At 43.8% G+C, this 22,170-nt stretch overlaps 1 protein-coding gene across 2 annotated transcripts in view; it reads right to left on the reverse strand.

Annotated features, from left to right (window-relative positions):
- Positions 1-22,170, reverse strand: part of RELCH (RAB11 binding and LisH domain, coiled-coil and HEAT repeat containing) — a 200,066-nt gene that overhangs the window by 34,962 nt on the left and 142,934 nt on the right. For both annotated transcript variants that reach the window (XM_088471744.1, XM_088471745.1), the window contains exons 25-27: positions 14,280-14,418; positions 13,387-13,503; positions 9,188-9,276 (exon numbers count right to left, since the gene is read on the reverse strand). In XM_088471744.1, the coding sequence (XP_088327870.1) occupies positions 9,188-9,276; positions 13,387-13,503; positions 14,280-14,418 (345 nt within the window). The remainder of the gene's footprint in view (positions 1-9,187; positions 9,277-13,386; positions 13,504-14,279; positions 14,419-22,170) is intronic.

Consider the following 22,170-nt stretch of genomic DNA (forward strand, 5'->3'; position numbering starts at 1 on the left):
CTTAATAGCGATACGTAAGGAATCAGGCCCTAGGTGCAGTGAAACGTGGTTGGGGAACCATTAGGTTTCCTTGTGTCCGTAATAGCAGCTCAAGCCCTCATTCTTTGTGGTTTGTCAAAGATGCAATGCTTATTAAGAGATTATAACATGCTTACTGCTCTACAAATATTTTGTAATTGTGAGTAATTACACTTCTGAAATGCCATACATTTTTACTAGTAGTGATTGTTGCAAATGGTCTCTTAAATGAATAAATGCTATAGTCAAAAATCAAATACAAATATATTAAAAGCTTAAATTTTTTACCCCAATTTTCCACCTGAAAAGTGGGCATCAGCTGTCTGTCTTCCAACAATCTGGGATGCAATAGTCCCATACAGAGCCGTAACTAGATTTTTTGGTGCCCTGTGCCAGAGTGCATTGGCGCTCCCCCCCCCCCATTTTTTAAGTAGGGACATAAGATAGTGCACCTGAAAAAGAACCATGGCTTTATTGATAATGAACTGGGAAGAGATAGGGGAGGCCTGGAGATGCTGGGAATAAAAGAAGAGGAAGCTACAAGTGAGAATGATAATAAACAGGAAAATTGACAGGCCCAAACAGTGCTTCCTGCCCTGCGGTGCCCTGTGCCATGGCCCTGGTCACACTACCCAAGTTACGGCCCTGTTCCCATATAAATTCAATTAGGTGATAAATAAATCATAAACCAGGGCAACAATATGACCAAACAATTCTGTTAAATAAATGGGACAGAGGGCCTGATTCAGACTTGGGAATAGAGTGAGATATCTATCTCTCTCAACTGTGAACCAGAACAAACCATATTGCAATGGAAGGGGTGAAAATACATACTTTTTTTTACATGTGGGGTAAATACTGGCTGCTTTTGCATGTAGCCCACAAATACTGCACAGCTTTATTATTACTCTACAATTTAGATGTCAGTTTGGAAACACTCCTCCCAAATCTAAATCTCTCTGCACATTTTAAATCTGCCCCACCTGCAGTGCAGCATGGTTTCACCAAGATGATCAGTTGAGATATCTCTCTCTATTCCCAACTCTGAATCAGGCCCAGAGTCCCAATAATGATTTCCTTACAAAGCACAATTAAAATAAATTATATATCAACATGTCAGAAACTACATGAGACCTATCCAGGTCCAAAAAGTATAGTCTGTGCCTACAAATATATCCTTCCATACAATTGCTAATAATTAGGCACAGATTCAAATGCATAGGATATTGTTTCTCACAGTGTGTCGAGAGAGAAGTATCGCTCATGAATCACTCCTGATCAGCTATCATACCATGAAGATCAACCATAATTTATCTACATAATACAGTGAAGATCAATCATCATTAATATTTTTGCCCTGGTTTAAGATATACTTATCACCTGATAATAAATGGAACTATTGCAGCCCAGATTGTTGAAGACAGTTGATGTCCACTTTTCAGGTGGAAAATTGGGGTCACAGTCGGTCAAAAGTTTTTTTTATATTATATATACATACATACATACACTTGTATTTGACTTTTTACTAATGCATTAATTTATGAATTTTTTAAAACAAAAATAACAATAAACTCTAAGTTTTAGCTTCATTATATCGGGTAGGGTGAGTGCCCCAGCACTTTTTTTTTCTCAACAACCTTGACCTTTTACTCTCATGGGAGCACCTCCAGTGTTTGAAACTTCTAACCTGTATTGGGCTGTATTATCTTAACACTCTGGATAAGACCTACCTTCTCTGACACAAATATATATATATATTATATCATAATCTCGCTCTATATATATATATATATATATTATATATATTTATTTATTATGTGTTTCAGGTATTCTCTCTTTTCTCCCCTTCTCTTGGGACAAAACTCTTACATTAATTTAATGTCAGCACACCTTAAGCCAAAAGTGAGGCATCCAAAAAAAATTGAAATGCAAAAAGGGTACAGGGATCTACAGTGTCTAGATAGACAGTCAATAGGTCGACACCAAATGATCAAAAGGGTCAAAAGGTCAGCACACAAACGGTCGCCACAGAATAGGTTTTTCATAATTTTTCAGGATTTTTAGGGTTAGCCATCCTTTCAGAGGCTAAGGCTGCAGAAGGGGATGGGTATGTTTAGGCACGATGAGGATTAACGTTAAAATAAAATAAAAAAAGTGTTGATCATATGACCCTGTCAACCTTAGACCTTAGTTCATGTCGAGCTTTTAACTGGAGACCATTTGACCAGTCAACCTTTTTGATCCTGTCTACCTATTGCCTGCCCACCATCTGGTGTCGACCTATTGTCTGTCTATCTAATTACTGTAGATCTTTCAAACCACACCCGCAAGAAGATGGTGTAGCAAGTGTGCATACCTCAACAGTTTCAAATTCTTCAGACTTCATGCTATGAAAATATGTAATCAGTTGGAAAATCATGGAGCAAACACTGTATGGAGCTTACAAACCCTGTTTATAAATGCACTTTTTCTTCAAGTTACTGCAAATATTCAACACACTTGTTACCTGCAGAGTCTGTGCTAACGAGCCAGCTGGGACAGCTTGTGTTGTGCAGAGGAGTTGTAAAAGTCTTAAAAGGGAAAGTTTTTTTTATATTGGGCTCTAGTTGAAAATACTAGGGTAACTGTTGCTGGTGATATACGTTGAATGCTTAAACTATCACTGCTATATGAATAAAGATGCTAAGTTTAAAGTTACAAGCAGTTCTCACACAAACATGGAGGAAATTCTGCAAACTCTTACTAAATTAGCTGTGTGTCAGCAGATGCAGCAGGCTCAAATGCAGTCGCATATAAGCAATTTGTCTGCTCTGGCCCAGGCGTAGCTGGAATATAACTAGCTTAATAAGACAGAGTTAACAGAGTTGAAACAAAGCGGGTCAAGGATGCCACCATGCCAAAAGATGACACCAACTGATGATGTGGAATCTTATTTGCTTACTTTTGAGAGAACGGCCAACCACCTTAAATGGCTGGCGGAGAAATGGGCTGAGAGACTTGCTCCATATTTAACAGGAGCCCCTAAAAGCTTATATGGACCTGCCAGAGAAACAAGCAAAATCATACTCCCATTTGAAAGCCGCTATATTAGCCAGAAACGGGGTGACGGGGCTGGCAAAAGCGCAAAGGTTCCATGATTGACGCTTTAACCATGATGACTCTGGGCCTGATTCAGACCCGGTCGCTAAACTGCAGGCACTCGCTGCCAAAAGGGGCTGGGTATGCAAATCCTGCAATCGCATTGTGTGGCTGAAGGACGCCCTCTATGTCTTAGAGGGCGACGGCAGGGAGTGTACACAGGAGTATAAAGCCACCCACCTGTCTCTCTTAGCACACGCCATCTCCAGGAAGTGTGTGATTAATTGGGAACATCGAGACCCATCGGAGCTTTACACAGCACTTGAGGTAGCCCCTACCCCACCGCAAGCACTGCGATCAGTTCAGGCTAAAAAACAACCAAGTGACGTTTTCAATGACGCAATTTTTCTAATTATGCACACCCATTAAACTCCGTTTTTGACGCTCAGACACGCCTACGTTCGCACATCCACTCCCCCGTTCACAAGCACCTTCCCCTGTCACCATCCACAAACGGCGCTGTCATAGAGCGCACGATTCCCAGCCGCAGTGACTGGTTTGCGCATGCATACTTTGACGCATATGCAGATGTGCGATAATCGCCCCTAGCGAGCGTCCGCAGCTTAGCGACCGGGTCTGAATCAGGCCCTCTGTACGTGTTCAGTCAGCCGATTTGGCTTGCCTAGTGCGGACCTGGCTACAGCTTGAAATGAATACAGGTTTACAGATCACAGAGATAATAGCTGTGGATCACTGCTTAAGGAGTCTGTAATGAGGCCTACAAAGGTGGACACTGAAGGCAGATCCTGGAAATAAGAGGACTTAGCCCAGGCCATCGAAAGATATTTGGCTTTGGGGAAACCCATGTACGAAGATCCCTGCAGAGGTCCCTGCCAGGACGTGGGTCATTCACTGTTATGAGTGAGGGGAGTTGGGACATATCCGGCGGGACTATCCTAACCGGGCCGAGCCTATGGAATGTGGGATCAGGAAAGTGAGCCGACCCACCGGCAGCTTGTATGTTACCATAAACTCACCAGGAAAGACTACTCTACTTCGGGTAGCAAACAAAGTTGGAGGCCAGGAAGTGTGGGGACTGGTGAATACCGGGAGTGAGCCATCCCTGATTTCGGCTGACTTTGTACCCCCAGAGGCCACCCAAGACCTACCACATGTAAAAGTCGTGTGCGTGCATGGAGCTGTGGAGTACCACCAGTGTGTAAAGTTCCTGCTGACTTGGTGGGAAAAGGAGGTACCACTGGTAGCGGCAGTGGCTCCCCGGTCACCGTACCCCTTAATCTTTGGTCAAGACTTCCCGTTGCTAGAGGAGATTGTTTACCTTCGGGTGGAAACAAAGTGTACAGTTGCTGGGACAACCAGAGACATAAATAAATGACCCTGATTTGTCAAGTGCTTTTAAGAATGTAGCAGAAATAAATGAGCAAATAAAGCTTTCTTTACTCTCAGAGGGTACCCCTTATTTTGTTGTGAAAGAAAATCTGTCATATCGAGTAGCCTATGTGCAGGGAAATAAAGTATCAGTTGTTAATGCCCCGGGCACATGTAGGGAAAGTTCTTCAGGCAGCTCATACAAAGCTATGGGGCGGTCATCTGGGAGAAGAAAAGACCTTGCAAAGTGTACAACAGCAGTTCTTCTGGCCGGGGATCATGGCAGCAGTTCAGAAGTACTGTCGGGAGTGCCCTAACTGCCAAAGAACCAGCCCATGCCCACATTTCTGTGCACCATTGGTTCCCCTACCTATCATTTCTGTGCCCTTCGAAAGGATTGGAATGTACATAGTAGGGCCCGTTGACAAATCAGCTTGGGGACACCAATTTATTTTGGTTATACTAGATTATGCCACGAGGTACCCATAGGCTATTCAGTTAAGGAACATAAAGTCTAGTACCATAGCCAGAGAGTTGCTAATGGTCTATTCCCGATTGGGTATACCAAAAGAAATGCTTACGGATCAAGGTACTCCCTTTGTATCAAAGCTGATGAAAGATATATGTAAATTGTTAGGTGTAAGAAAGCTAACAACTTCAGTATCATTCAAAGACAGATGGACTAGTAGAGAGATTTAACTTCACTTTAAAACAGATGATACGACGGGCTGTGGCCCAGGAAAAACGGGACAGGGATCTATTGCTCACATACTTAATTTTCGCCATAAGAGAAGTGCATCTACAAGATTTAGTAACTTTGAACTTTTGTTAAGAAGACAGCCGCCGGGCATCCTCGATATGCTGAAAGAGGGATGGGAGAAGCAGTCTGCCCCAGATCCCAATTTGTGTCTCAGTTGTACCAACATATCCACCAAACAGGGCAGCTCCTTCAACAGACCATGCATCTTGCTCAAAATTGACAAATGAAATATTACGACAAAACAGCAATTAGTCGGTCATTCAAATTGGGTGATAAAGTTTTAGTACTGGTGCCTACTCTGGAAAGCAAGCTGTATGCCCACTGGCAAGGTCCGTATGAAGTGATAGAAGCGGTCAGGCCCATTAATTATAGTTAGACAAGAAGGGAGGCAGAAGCCAGAACAAATATATCATATTAACCTGCTAAAACTCTGGATAGGAGATACACTCCAGGTCTCTAACATACCCGTAAAAAGTCCAGGCTGTCCAGTCGCTATAGAGGAGACGGACTCCAACTAAAGGGCAATAAGCCAAGGAGTTCATAAAAAATAACCAGGATGTTTTCTCTCCTCTCCCACACAGCGATTATACAGAATGATATCATAACTCCTCCGGTGAAACTGCGACCGTATCGAATTCCTGTATCGAATTCCCTAAGCGAACAGCAGTACGGCAAGTGCAAGAGATGTCACGGTTGGGGGTTACTGAAGAATCCAGTAGTGACTGGAACAATCCAATCGTACACGTACCCAAACCATCAGGCGGTTTTGCAATGATTTCCATCAGCTAAATAAAATCTTAAACTTTGATTCCTATCGCATGCCTCGAGTTGACGAATTAGTGGAACATCTCGCCAGTAGTCATTACTTGACAACATTGGATCTAACAAAAGGTTATTGGCAAATCCCACCAATGGAACATGCGATAGCAAAGACAGCATTCTCAATCCCTGATGGGCTATTCCATATCAGGTGTTGCCTTTTGGTCTGCATGGTGCTCCAGCCATCTTCCAGAGGGCTATGGATAGAGTGTTAAAACCCCACCGAGGTTTACGCAGTTGCATATCTTTAGAACATTATCATTTTCACTCAAAATTGGGAGGACCATCCTCGAGTCTCTCCATACTCACGGCTTCACCACCAACCCAGAAAAGTGCGCTGTTGGTATGAGCAAGGCCCGATATCTAGGGTACATAGTTGGCTGTGGTCAGGTGAAGCTGCAGACTAATAAAGTGGCGGCGGTGCTTACCTGCCCTAAACCCACTTGTAAAACCCAACTAGGCTTGGTAGGCTACTATCGAAGAACAGCCCAGACAAGATTATCTGTACGCAAGAGGTAGAAGCTGCCTGGAAGGACTAAAGAGGAGCCTTATGTTCAGTGCCAGACTTCAAAAAAAATGTTCTGTTACAAACAGATGCTTCAGAAACAGGCCTGGGAGCTGTTTTGGCGCAAGATGTGAAGGGAGAGGAAAAACCTATTCTATATCTTAGCCGCCAAGCTCTTACCTAGGGAAAGGAAATATGCCACAGTAGAACGGGAGTGTCTGGCTATAAAATGGGCAGTGGAAAAACTACATTACCTCCTTCTGGGGAGAGAATTTCTGTTGGTAACGGACCATGCCCCGTTGCAGTGGATGCATCGGAATAAAGAAACAAATACAAGAGTCACCCGATTGTTTCTGGCTTTGCAACCTTACCATTTTTTTAGTTCAACATCGGCCTGGCAAAATGGATGCAAATGCGGACGCTCTTTAGACGAGACGTTTAGGTTGTACAAACAAGAGAACATATGGTGAAGCTTAAGTAAGACTGAAATTAGTTTTTCTCCGGATCGTGTTGATAAAGTTAAAAGGAAATAAGGTAAATGTGTGAATTTCCCTAAGCTACAGGAAGCTTCACCAGATGGTAAAAAGCTTAGGGGGAGAGTGTGTGGCAGAGACACTCAGGTGCCAAAGTTTAAGGAGTTAAAAGGTGCACCGGGACCTGGGAGAACTCATTGTTTCAGGTTTACAACCTGGGCATAGTCCTGAATCCGGATTTTCTTGGGAGCAGGGATGGGCTTTGCCTCAGCTGCTCCAGGAAGTGACTTCCCTATTTAGCTGGAGTAGGTCTTGTTACCAGCGATCCTGATGCCAGCAAGTGGCCAGGCGACAGACTCTGGAAAGCTAGCGTTAGGGGGCCCCTGCTAAGAAGGGTGAACAACAGGACTTGTGGCAGTGGTGTTCATGAAGATACCAACAACTTGTCTGTTGTAAACAGTTGTAAGAAAAATAAAGACCACTCTACCTTGCAAATCTGCCGGTCTCTGTGCTCCTTCCAGTCAGTGTGTTTCACAATTGTTATATATAGTGTTGGTGACACTATATACTGTATTGGGTCAATGTGGCTGCTCAGTCAGAGAAATTATATTTTTTGTAACTGAGCACTATAAGTGGTTGATAGGCATAATCAGTGGCGTCAAAATGGGAGTGTGGGCCGCACCCGGGTGTCACCCAACGAGGGGTGACACAAAAGTGCCGACTCCTCCTCAGTCACAGGAGCCAAGTGCTGCACTGTAGCATTACATGCAGCACTCTGCTCCTGACAGTGAGGGAGCCGGCACTGCACACAGCCTGGTCCCCGGGGGCATTTCACATCTCCGGGACCCCCAGAGTGAATAAAATGGGGGCTTCCCACGAGGCCACACCCCTTTTTGCCGGATCATTACAATCCTCCCCGCACCGGCTGTAACCACGGGGAGGGACACCACCGATTATAAGGGGGATGTGAAATTATGTGTTTGGCATGGGTTCCCACCGGTCAGAATACTGATAGCGGCATCCCGACATCCATAGGTAAGTATACTACCACTAACCCTAACCCCTGTCCTAACCCTCCCTCCCCAAGTGTCTAAACCTAACATCGCCCCCAGTATCTAAACATAACCTCCGCCTCCCTGCACCCTAACCCTCCCCCAACACATAACCCTAAACCCAACCCTCACCTAACCCCCGATACTTACCTTCGGGATGTTGGTGGTTGGGATTTTGGAGCTGGGATCCTGACCGGCGATGGTATTTAGACTATCGGCATGTCGCACGCCTGACATGAATGAGTTTGGGGTTACAACAGTCAATTTAGCCTTTATGGTTTGTTATATAGAGTAGGCTTTTTCTTGTGCCTATAGACACATACAGACTTTATGGTATAAACACTAATTTAGCACACAGCACTAAAACTTGTAGTAGAAATATATAATTACCAGAAACTTTGGGAGACAAGCAGATGTATCAATCACAGTAAAAGAGACTATTTTTAAGGTAAGAGTTGAAAGAAGATTGGGTCCAAAATAGGGTCAGTAAAAGTAGAACACCACTTGTTTTCAAGCCAGACAAAATGTAATATGTCCTGCTTCAGTCTATAAGGTACTCTAAAGGGAATGAGTATGAAATTCCCTATAGAGTACCTCAATCCCGACAGGACAAGATCCCGACTAAGGCTGGTAAGTACCTTAACCCTCCCTTCCCCCCCACTAACCCTCCTATAGTGGTGCCTAAACCTAAGACTCCCGGGGTGGTGCCTAACCCTAAATCTCCCCGGGGTGCCTAAACCTAATCCTCCGTTCCCGCACCCTATGCCTAATCCTCCCGGGAGGTGGTGTCTAACACTCTCCTCCACCCAGTGGCACCTAACCCTAACCCCCCCTCCCCATAGCCTAACCCTCCCTGGAGGGTGCCTTACCCGAAGTCCTCCCGGGAGTCCCTAAATCTAAGCGGCTGTGTTAAGATGCCTGAACTTACCGTGATTGATCAGGCGTCATTCTGTATTCCGGCATCGGGATTAATAAAGGCGTCGGTGTTTCAACGCCTATCTTAAGTCCCCCGTCGGGCTTTAGTTGTCGGGATCTAGACCGGCGACATGTAGTCCGCCGGTCTATTAACTACATCCCCTCTAAAGGTTCTTACCTCATGTTCAGGGGATAGATGTTCCATATCAACACGTAGACATCGAAGTCCCGGTAAAAAGTGATTTACCATCAATTCTTCTGATATAACTACATAAAGTTAAGGATTTTTCACAAATGACTAATATGTTTGAACTTTAAAACAATATTTGTAGTTGATTATACATTTATCTTTCATAGGGTCCTAAAGATGTCCTACTAGTAATTAAGGACAAAAGGAACGTATACTTTGCACGGTTCATTGATAGTTAGGACTTGGAGTAAATCAAGGTAGAAAGTACAAATTTGTTCCTAAGCAACACTATACTGCATTCAGGGAAGGCAAACTAGAAGTATGAAAGCTGTATGGCATTTGTGTATTACATTCAAAAGCAGGTAGTATTTTCCCTGAATGCAAATTATTGCATTTGCATTGTCAGGTGCAAATCTGGACTCTTTAGTTGGTTTTGGACTAAATTGGGTCATGTGTGTCTCTTGTTGTGTTATAGAATAAAGAGCGCTGAATAAAATGTTTTCTTCTGAGTGCATGAGATTACACGGGACTAAGGAGCCATGTTGTCAAACAAAAAATAAACTACTGTATATTTCACAGAGGACCTGGTGACAGCTACAGTTTAAAAAGCATGAATAATGTACATTGTTAAATTGCCAAATGCTATTTCAGAAATATGGAACAGTGCCAGCTCTTATCATGTGCAGTATACATTATTGTGCATTACATGCTTAAATTTATATTTTTGTTGAAAGGTAAAGTCAAAACCCAATTAGGTATTGTCTCATTTTACATTTTCTCATGGTATATTTTTTTTTGTGGCTAGACTAGGTGGCTCATTTCCCAGATTTTAGACTTTTTTCTCTTATTTTACAAGCCACATGCCTACAAATGTCTAAATTCGGACATGATCATGCCTTCTGCATTATTGGCTTCTGAATAACTAGGCCAACCACAAAACCCATTCTCTCTGCTTAAAAAAACCACACCCTTGATTGCCATGCACACGACACGGAAGCAATTGTGTAATTTTATATTGGTGAAATTAGCAAGTTTGTATCCTATATATTGCACACATCTACATTATTCCTTAAGCTGGGTACACATTAGACGATATTGAGGCCAATACGATGGATCGGTCCAACATTGTAAAAATCGCCAAATGTGTACCCTCTATGTCGGGCCCCCGTTTGGTCGTCAGTCGCATCGTCAGGTCAGCCCCACATGCAGCTCAATCTGACAATACGACTGACGGCCCCAAGCAGTGGGATGCGGCTGGTGCCGACATGTCAGGCGGTCGGGCGCCAGATCGTCTAACGTGTATCGGCCACCCGATAAGTTGGTCTGTCACCCGTCGTATCGCTGGGTACACATACTGTATCGCCAAATGTGTACCCAGCTTTAGTGTTGTGTGCACAGGAGGCTTTGATCTATTTGAAGGCTGGGTGGTGGTTAGCAAATTCTACATTTTGCATAATACTTATCAAGAGGATTTATAATCAGTAAAAAGATTATGGATATGGAGGCTAAGTGTAAGGCAGCAAAAAGTAATGACTAACTTTCTTTTAAGTAGGAAAACATTCTTACATAATTACAATTACAGTTAACTATATACAGTAAGGTAATAATATTTTAGACATTTTTATGACTGGACCTGTGAAAATTAGTGCAGTTGTACCAATCAATGGTATATCCTGGTGCATTAACATGGAGCTCTGATAAATCAGATTAAATAACTACAATTTCAGGTAGAGTGTTTCAGTAAAGAACAAGCTGTAAATGACTGCAATCATCTTTTGATTCACCACTAACATATAACAAACACCAAAATGCTTGGATGCCAGCACAAAAGAGGAAGGTTTTAAGAAGGAAGCAGCAATCGATTTACACATGACTAGAACTTCTCATTTATAAAACACAAGAATGCCTTTTATGCAGAATGCCAACATATACAGATGTGTCCACATACATATTACTTCCTTGCGCACTAAACAGCCCCTCTAGTCGTGCCATGCCATGGCTTGAGTCATTAGCGGCGAGTGTCTTGTCTTGCAACTTTTTACATTCAAATGTGTCTTATGGTGCATACACACGGTCAGATTTTTCCTTCAGATATGAACGATAACGATTTAAAAATCGTTCAGTCGTTCATATCTGAAGGAAAATCTGACATATCTGACATGCCTGAACGATGGACGATCAACGATGCGCGTTCCCGTTTGTCAGATAACGATATCTGACATCTGATGTGTTTGCAGTCAGACTTGGACGATTCCATTCATTTTAATGCAGTCAAAAATCGTTCAATCGTTCAAAACTTTGGTAAAATCGTTCAAATCGTTCATCTGACAAATCTGACCGTGTGTATGCTCCATTATTCGCAAAGCTATGTGAATAGGATGTACAAGCAACTTCTGCTGATTAAAATGCCTATGTTCTATGTGCGTCTGCAGGTGTATCTACATGTAAAACACTATGTTACAGTGTTGCAGCCACTGATAATGTAACGTAGCATTTCACATGCGGATACACCAGCAGATGCACACAGAATGTAAGCATGTTGCATATCATTTAATCAGCAGAAGCTGCTTGAACATCGTATTTGCGTCACTTTGCGAATAAGACACATTTGAAGCTAAAACGTTGCACGAAAAGACGCTCAGCGCTCACACTTTATGTTTAATGCCACTTGTAGCACATGGAGATAAGATGTATGTGGACACATCTGTAGTTTGCATAACTTACTGAACTAATATTAAATGGTTTGTCCAGAAAGTTATGTGGAGGTGACATTCTGATACGTACCACACATTTGCATCATGCAGCACAAAACAGGACACTCTTCTTGATTTATGATGTTACTTAAGTCCTATTCTTGCTGCCATTCTCTCTCTCTATAGGCGTCATTAATACATATTATATATAGTATGCATAGACTTGCTATATCAGGGGCGTTTTAGGAGAGGAGGGGGCCCATGTGCAGACTCAGTCTAGGCCCCCTCCTCTCTCTAGCGATTCCGCGGCAGAATGCGGGTGCAGTAAATTCTTGCTTCGTGCCAGAATCCACTGCGCATATGCGAGTCTCTGAGAAAATGTCGCCCGCATCGTTTTCCTGGGGACATCAGTACTGCGCATGCATGAGACACTGGGAAAATGGGCGCCGCCATTTTCCCAGAGATGTTTGCTGCTCTGAAAACAATGGACAGGTAAGTATAAAGACTAAATGGGTGCAGGGTGTGCAGTGTGGGGCTCCCTGGACCCTGAGGCCCATGTGCACTGCACACCCTGCACCCATTATAGATACGCCCCTGCATATCATCCCGTTAATTCGGGACACATGTTAATTACACAGGTTTCTTTGCTGAATAAAACCAGGTAAAATTGAGACTTGAAGTCAGCCAGCCACAGAAGCTGTGTAATTCATATGTGTCCTGAATTAAAGGGATGATACAGCAAGCCCATATCTGCAATACATTAAGAGACCAAAGCTATGGAAATACTGCTGAAAAGGTTTAGCTAACTCAACGCACCAGGCGCTTTGTCTTCAATGGAAGCAGAAAATTAAGTTAGGAATGCAAAGTTCCTCCATATAACACCCACCTCCAATTCAGCTATCCAATAAATATAGCTTGGAATATTTTCATGACTGGAATTACAGTTTTACCCAACCACACACCTTCATTTCCCTGCAGCAAGACTGTTTATAGAAAATGAGACACCCGTACAAAGAGGAAGTTCCATATGTCTTATATGTTCCAGTGGTAGAGGATTTTTTTCAAATTATGCAACCTGGCTATTTTATCATTTTTTAAAATGCAAATTATAGATTCGATTTTTTTTTTTGTGGCTAGAAAGAAATAAAGCCTTACTGTATAGTATTGTTTTAGTCAATTTGTAATGGTCTTCCTCTTCCACCAGCTTAGCCTTATGCTGGCTGTAACAGTGTAATCATTCCCTGTGTATAATGTAAACAATCCTTCAATTTTCATAAATATATTTTCTGCATAAACTTTGTACATAAAACAAGACAGCTAGACATACAGAGGATACCAACTGTAAGTGTTCAGAATGCTGAATAGCCATCTGCTGCCCACATAGGCTGTAGATGACAGTCACCCTGAGGCTTAGTTTGCGATGGTCTCCAATTCTCCTTCCTCCATCTTTAGATAGCTGAGACAAGCTACTGTTTTACAAACAGAAAAGGATACAGCAGCAGGATAGAGCACTGTAAGCTTCAAACAGGTACGTGGCAATGTCCAGTCTCTTGGGATCCACTGACTGTTGGTTATTGACCAAAGCTAATTTGTGTAAATGAGGAAGAACAACTAAAAACACAAAAAAAATTACAATTATTTTTTTAATGCTCAAGCTTTTGGTACACCTGTACAAATGGCTTCAAATACACATCATACTAGTGACATGAAAAATGTAGAATAATTTCATGTGAAACTGACAGAACAATGCAGACAGGGAGAGATCATGTTATGCTTCACTATTTAATCTATCCTGTACATTCTACTCCTGTAGGTTTAATTAATGCTAGGTCTTCTCTGGTTTCTAGCTGAATTGGGGTTTACAGAAGCAATAAGTGTACAGTCTATTGATAATGTGCATGGATCAAAATAACTTTACCCATGGTGCTGTGGTTCTGAACACAGGGAATAAGCTTTAAGTACAGTAATTCCCAATGAGACGCTAAACATGACTGACAATGTAGTGCAGGGGTGGGGAACCTTTTTTCTGCCGAGGGCCAGTTTGATATATATATAATCTTATTTGCGGGCGTGGTGCAGGCCATGCCCCCTCCATGTTATGTCACACAGAGGCAGGGCCACAATCGCCGGTGATTACAGTTATACCCGGAGCATCCTGAGGATGCTCCAGGAGCTGTAAGGGCGGCGGTATGACCATCTAAAGTGTCCTAAGGACGCTCCTGGTGGCACTGCTGCATAGATTTTGGCTGAAGGGTGCTATTCTAGGCACCCTGCTAGCCAGATGAGGCTAGCAGAAAAAAGCTCAGAGGGCCAGACCAAATGATTCCGGGGGTTATACGACCCCCGGGCCTGAGGTTCCCCATCTCTGATGTAGAATGGTCACTCACATTCATCTCTGAACCTTGGCTCTGCATTAGGTCCAACTCTTCCAAATGTTCTGATTAGTTCAATCTGCAAGGAATGCTGATCTTGATATTGGGGGTCTTCAAGGAATGAAGCCAGCTGCATTTTCACTCTTTCTAATAACTGTGATACAAGCATTGTCACACAATTATTATTATCATCGTCATTGTGCCCTGAAGTGCTGGACATTGGAGAAAGCAGGATATACATAATACAGAGACATATAAGGTAGACCATATAAATGCAGATATAAAAACAAAGAGTAGGGAGGACCTTGCCGTAAGGGAGCTTACACGAACCGGAAGAGGGCAAAGCTGAAACAAGAGGAGTGTGTGTGGTTCAGAGTATATAGAATCAGAAACAAGCATGGACATTAATATCCCTCGTACAGTACATTGACATATACACAAAGGTGGGGGCGGTTTACAGGTGGTTGAATTTGGCAAGAAGATACAATATACAGCCTCCAAATTAGATTTTGAAAAGAATACATCTGACATTGATATACAAAAGAAAAGTAAAATAATTACATCAAAATAGATTTATCAGCTCCAACAATCTCTAACAATGTACTGCTGAGGAATATCTACTTCTGGAATTGGTATGAGGTTCGATTCCCGTCAGCGGCAGCCCGACAGGAGCAGAGTGCGACGCAGCGGAAGCCCGACAGCGCTGGAAATCCCGATCGTGGATAGGTAAGTATCCACTAACCTAACCCCCGTAACCCTCCTTAGGGGTGCCTAACCTAACTTCCCCCCCAAGTGCCTAACCCTAACCACCCCCTTCCCCGCTGCCTAAACCTAAGTCCCCCCCGGGGGTGCCTAATCCTAACCCTCCCTCCCCCTAGCCTAACCCTAACCCTCCCGGAGGGGGTGCCTAAGCCTAAGTCCCCCCCGGGAGCACTAAACCTAACCCTCTCCCCCCCGCGGCGCCCGGCATCACTACGATCGTGATGCCGGGCGCCGGTCTCCCGACGTCGGGGAAATGCGGGCGTCTACATCTAGACGCCCGGCATTTCACCCTTGCCGGGATAAGACAGTCGGGAAGCCGGCTGCCGGTATACAGGCAGTTGGCTTCCCGATTGCCTCCCCTACTTCTTATGTAAGAGGAGTCCTTGGTTTTGCTCTTGTAATGGCTACTGAAGCTTTTTTTTCTCCCATAACCTAGATGAAAAGTATATTATATGCTTCTACATATTTGACTAATGATCTTTCATGTCATGAAGAAGTCATTAATAACCTGTACATAGCTGTAGTCATAACAAAAAACTGAAACCTGATCTAGAATTCGTTCTTAACTGGAAAATTCCCTTTTCTCCTTGTGAAACACATGCTCACATATAAGACACCCGGCGACACAGCTTGTGTGTGTGATGGGCACAACAAATTCTTATGACCCATTGCCCATGTCAGGTAGGAGCAGCTGCTTTTCTAACTCCTTTTTCCACTTCATCTTTCTTTTTCCTGGCCCCCTCTCATCCTTCATTTACACTACTACATACAGTACCCCAAACACCTGCATTTAATAACCAATTTATCGCAATGTAACTTGTCTAGTTGTCGTCTCTTTCCCTGAAAACCTTTCCCTGCCTTTTCCCCTACAGTATATTCTTGCATCTCTGCCCACAGTACGGTACAATAACAGCACAGATAATATGTATATGGCTACATCCATAAGATATACTAGAACATATCTGGATGGTAAGTAGTGTTTGGTAAATCAATTAACTCAAATTATGTGCAGTTTGGCAGGTGATGGATGACTATTTTGAAGATCTGCTGAGGGGTGTTCTCTTTATGATCACCATATATGTGTTAAAGCTGGGTACATACTAAACACATATCTGCAGATCGGGTGATCTGCAGATGATGGTTGTTCATACATACTGAACAACCATCATCTCTGTGTTGGAGGGGATGGGTCCCGCTAGCTGGGGGCGTGTAGCGCCCCCTTCCCCATGGCTGCAAGTGTACGGGCGGTATGTTGACCATACACACAGCACAATGCCCCAATATATATGCAGATCTATTGGGCATCAGCTGTGCAGCACAGCTGAGGCGATATGTCTGTGAACGATGTCATTTACAGACATATAGCTGGTACACACTGGCCAACGGGCACCCGATATATTGGCCGATCAATTCTGTCAATTAAATCTGCCAGTGTGTACCCAGTATAAGACTAGTGGCATCTTTATGATGTGGGAAGATCAGTGTACTGAACAACAGGAAAGTATAGAACAGCAGACATGTGTCATTAATAAAGGCAGCATAAGCTAATACCTTCTTTTCAAATATTGACACAGCATGGTTGCTGGCTAGTAACTGATAACAATAGTATCTGTTGGACCTTTCATGGGACTTTCTAGAGCATTTCAGACATCATTTCATTTGGTTTAACGGAAAATGAGCTGTAGGGATTCCCTTTTAAGAACCAGAACAAAAGAATAAGGTTGTGTTACATATATTGGAGGTTTGCTTTCATTTTCTAAATTGCACTGTAAATATGTCACAATCTGACTTGTTGCTATGGAAACCACATATTTCCTTTGCACCAGTTCTGTGAAACAGAAAGCAATGCCCTTCTAGCAGTCACTGACAAAAAGTGTCACCAAAAGAATTTGAATAATCTCTATAAAGGGCCTGATTCAGACCCACTCGGGAGTGGCTGTCCGCTCGCAAGTGGGTCGATGTTATGGACTGAGCATGCGCACGACGGAGGGAGCTCCGTCGTGCGCATGCGCCAGACGCGACGAGCGAAGGAAAGTCCTTCGCTCGTTGTGTCCGATCAAAGGGGGCGTGCTGTCAATGTTGATTGACAGCACGCCCCCTTTGGTGGGCGTGCCGGGGGCGTGCCTCCCTGACGGGGGCGTTCCCACGGGAACGCCTCCCGTCAAAAGCCGGCCCACTGACATCACCAGTGATGTCAGTGGGAGTGATTTTGGCTCTGATAGAGCCAAAATCACTCCGGAGCTTGCGGTTGAAAACCTCAACCGCAGGCTCCGGCTCGCAATTTCGATGGTCACGACCATCGCGGCCATCACAATGCACACTCGTATAGCCTGTGGGTGGTGACCCACAGCTATACGAGCGTCCAGGAGGACGCTCCATTTTCATGGAGCCCGGCCCTCATTCAGAGCGTGCGCTCTGCTCAGAGCGTACGGCTCTGAATGAGGGCCAAAGTCCCATAGAGTTCACAGACTCGCTTTCCCGTTCCATCAGAATGTCCACCGGACTGCATTCAAGCTTGCCCTGAAATAAACCTACCAGCCCTCCTCACACTCTAAAATCACATCTTCTGTCCTGTCCCTCCACTTCTCTTCCCATTTCACCTCTCAAACCCCCGAACCCACTAGACTTTAATCTCTCACAGGCAGAGCCCACCACCTCTTGATTCTCATCCTACAGTACCTTTGTCTCCAGTGAACTCCAACACAGTCAGCAACTGATCTTTTTTGCCCACTTTTCCCAGGGCATAGGGTAATTGAGGATTAATATTAATAACGTACTCCGATTTAGTTGTATCATTATCTCATTGTCACATGCCTAGTTCTCCAACAAGCTACATTTGGTAAATGCACTATCCTGCCGAAGAGCGCAAGCTGCACAGTCAGAGCCATCAATGCCGGGTGAGCACCAGAGTGTTGGGGATGAATTAAATGGCACACAGGTTATGGTGTCATTAGCATTTGCTACACAGGCATGAGTGTAGTTAAAAGCACAGATCCTCCTCCCCTAAGAAAGCATGATGGAGAAGTTCACGACCACTGAGAGATCCTGATTGTCATCTAGAAGGCTACTTGTACTTCTGATTGCCAGCCACATCTATACAAAATTACACAAAAGAGTCACTGGCACATCAGATTGCCAGCCATTCACACAGCCTGAGCTTCAGGATGTGAACACCACTTCAGTACTCAAGTACTGACAATATCTTAATGTAAGATGCAACATCTCTTCCATGTTTGTTGCATCAGGCACCCTAGGAAACTTTCATATATTTGCCACTATTCACTGATAAATACACAATCAAAGTGAACAATTTGCCAGTGCAGTTCCTGGCTATTCTGAAAGGACAAGGGGGGATATGTATTAAAGGGTGTTATGGGGTTTAGTGGTATCATTATATATTAATGTGGGGTTGGGTGTTAAATGACAGGGGCCCATATTATATTATCATTATCGGCGCTGCTATCCATCATATAAAGCAGGGGTTCTCAAGTACCACGAACAGGTCATGTTTTGATGATTTTTGTAATCATGCACAGGTGAGTTAATCTATTTTGCTGGGTCAGTAATTATCCCACTTGCTTCCACAGACAGAAATCCTATAACATGACTTATTGGAAAAACGTGAGGGCTGAGCTTGAGAATCAATTAATTAATAAACGTCGAGTCCTTTTCTCCTTAGATGGCAGTAAGCATCTCACCAGGTGCACCATCACACTTTATTTATGGTCTACACCAGGGTTTTCCAGACATGTTTTTCAAGGCACCCTAAAAGTGCAGATTTTAATGCTATCCATGCTTGGCCATAGATTGTTAAATTAAACTGACTGAGTTGTGCTCATTACAGACCCATCTCGCTGTTGAACACCGATGTCAAGATTTATGCAAAGATACTTGCCAACCGCCTGAATTCAGTGCTGCCTGACGTGGTCCATAACGATCATGTTAGCTTTGTATCAGGGAGGCAAGCCAGAGACAACACTAGGCGATTTGTTAGTCTCATTCACGCTATCAATTCTACTCGAACCCCAGCCCTGGTGCTCTCCCTGGACGCTGAGAAGGCCTTTGACCGGATCTGCTGGCCCTTCATGTTTCAAACTTTGAGGGCCTTCGGCTTGGGTGGTAATTTTCTCCAGGGCAACCTGGCCCTATATTCTACCCCTTCAGCTAGGGGTAGAATATAGGGCCAGGTCAATGGTCTTCTCTCGTCACCTTTTCGTATAACTAATGGCACTAGACAGGGGTGCCCTTTGTCGCCTGTGATCTTTGCCCTTGTCATTGAACCCCTTGCAGCGCAAATACGCCTTCACTCGGATATTAGGGGTGCGTCACTTGGAAAGTCTGAATACAAAATATCTCTTTTCGCTAATGACGTACTCCTAACCCTAACCTCTCCTCATACATCTCTCTCGAAACTTTTTCAAGTTTTGACTGACTACGGCTCGCTTTCAGGCTATACGGTCAACTTTTCTAAAACTGAGTCTCTTGCACTTAATATAACACATAGGGCCTTGGATCTCCTGCGTCACAATTATAACTTTTCCTGGCGCCCCTCTAAAATTAAATATTTAGGAGTCTACATAACAAACAGTTACGACACTTTATACTCTGCAAATTTTCCCCCTATGCTTAAAAAAATTAAATTGGACCTTCTTCGATGGCGTGATCTAATAATTTCCTTGTTGGGCAGGATAGTAGCAGTCAAGATGAACCTAGGGCCTGATTCAGACCCACTCGCGAGCGGCTGTCCGCTCGCAAGTGGGTCGATGGTGTGCACTGCGCATGCGCGCGACGGCGGGAGCTCCGTCGTGCGCATGCGCCAGACGCGACGAGCGAAGGACTTTCCTTCGCTCGTTGTGTCTGATCAAAGGGGGCGTGCTGTCGATGTTGATTGACAGCACGCCCCCTTTGGTGGGCGTGCCTCCCAGACAGGGGCGTTCCCAAGGGATCGCCTACCGTCAGAAGCCGGCCCACTGACATCACTAGTGATGTCAGTGGGAGTGATTTTGGCTCTGATAGAGCCAAAATCACTCCGGGCCTTGCGGTTGAGAAACTCAACCGCAGGCTCCGGCTTGCAGTGGCGATGGTCGCGATGGTCAAGACCATCGCGGCCATCAACCTGCACGCTCGTATAGGCTGTGGGTGGTGACCCACAGCTATACGAGCGTCCAGGAGGACGCTCCATAATTATGGAGGACGGCCCTCATTCAGAGCGTGCGCTCTGCTCAGAGCGTCCGGCTCTGAATGAGGGCCCTTATTCCTAGATTACTCTACCTCTTCCACACCCTCCCTGTTGCTGTTCCCAAATCAACTTTATTGCAATTACACAGGTGGTTTGTCCAATTCGTATGGAAATCCAAACCTCCCCGCATTAGTTTCCTCTTTGTCGTCCCACCACTAATGGGGGAAATGGATTTCCAGATATTAACCTTTATTACTATGCTACCCATTTAAGTCAGGCAATAGCCTGGTTTACATTATATCAAATACCCCGCTGGGTGGAAATTGAAACTAAGTTGTGTAATGTCTCCTCCATATCTACAATTATAGGCTTGGCTTCACCTGATAGACCCCAATCTGCTCGCTTACACCCGGTTATCTCCTTTACATGCTCTATATGGGATTACTGTAAATCCCATTTTAACACCACCACCTACCCATCCCCCATTACCCCTATATGGTCGAACCCAGCATTCTCCCCAGGTTTCAACCTTGCCCGTTTTTTCTTCATGGATTAAAGGTGGGGTCAGGGTGGTATCTGATGTTTGTGAGTTGGATGGATGCGCTCCTCTGGATTCCCTACAGAATAAATGTAATATATCTTCTATTAATACTTTTTCTTATATTCAAATACGTCACTTTATTAACTCTTTTCCCATTAATTCAATTGTTAGATCTTTAACACCTTATGAGTCTTTATGTCTCCGCAATCCTCTCATGAAAGGTATTATATCTGTCATCTATAATCTTTTATTGAATGTTAATTTACCAGATACACCTGGCCATGAACTTCAGTGGGAAAAGGATCTGGGGAGCCCACCGGATGAGGGCACATGGTCTGTGGTGCGGGAGAGGGTATCCAAATCTTCTATTTCCACCTTAATAAAGGAAAACGCCTACAAGATATACTACAGATGGTACCTGGTACCTACCCGCCTGCATAGAATGTATCACCTAGCATCTGATCGTTGCTGGAGAGATTGCGGTGAGGCAGGCACCTACATTCACATATGGTGGTCATGTCCTAAAATAGCCCAATTTTGGGATGAGGTTGCTGTCCTCCTTTCGGAAATACTAAAAATACCACTGACTAAATCTCCCTGGTCTTTTCTCCTTGGCTGTCCACTCGAGGGCCTCAATCCACATGCTGATAAGCTTTCTTGACATATCTTAAACGCAGCTCGATGTTTAGTTGCAAGGCACTGGAAAGATATCAACCCTCCTCCTCGCCAACAACTTATAAATAAAATCTGGCATGTGGCGGCCAAGGAAAAAATTTCAGCTCATCTCCATAACACCTCCCAAAAGTTTCTTATAGTTTGGGATGACTGGTTTCTTTATAATAACACCACACCACATGGATCCCTACCCTCAGGCTTTTCGAACCTACTACTTTAATGATCATAATTCACCTATTATCTGTTTAAATCTGGACTCTGTCTCCTCTTTAACTCCCATGTCCCCCCCAACATATTTTTCCCCTTCTTTCCTTCTCTTTCTTTTTCCTCTCTCTACCCCCTACGTAGTTCTGCCTTCCATGTATATTTTTTCAATATTTTGTATTGCTCTATATGATCTATTCTAATTAGATTGGATTGTTGATATATGTGCTAACATATGATATATTGTTTTGTCGATCTGAATATTTCATATAACTCTTTATTTGATTATGTATAGTTGTATTATTTTACTTCTGTAAAATCTACAAATAAACTTGTTATAAAAAAAAAAATAAAAATTAAACTGACACAGGTACTAATTAAGTCACCTGTGCTTTAAAGCATTAATATCCTTAAAATCTGTACTGATAGGGTGCTTGAGGACAGAGGCCCTGATTCAGAGCCGGACGCTCTGACAGAGCGCTCGCTCTGAATCAGGGCCGTCCTCCATAATTATGGAGCGTCCTCCTGGACGCTCGTATAGCTGT

Source organism: Taudactylus pleione, unplaced genomic scaffold, assembly GCF_031769625.1.
Source record: "Taudactylus pleione unplaced genomic scaffold, aTauple2 ptg000116l, whole genome shotgun sequence".
Taxonomy (NCBI): Eukaryota; Metazoa; Chordata; class Amphibia; order Anura; family Myobatrachidae; genus Taudactylus; species Taudactylus pleione.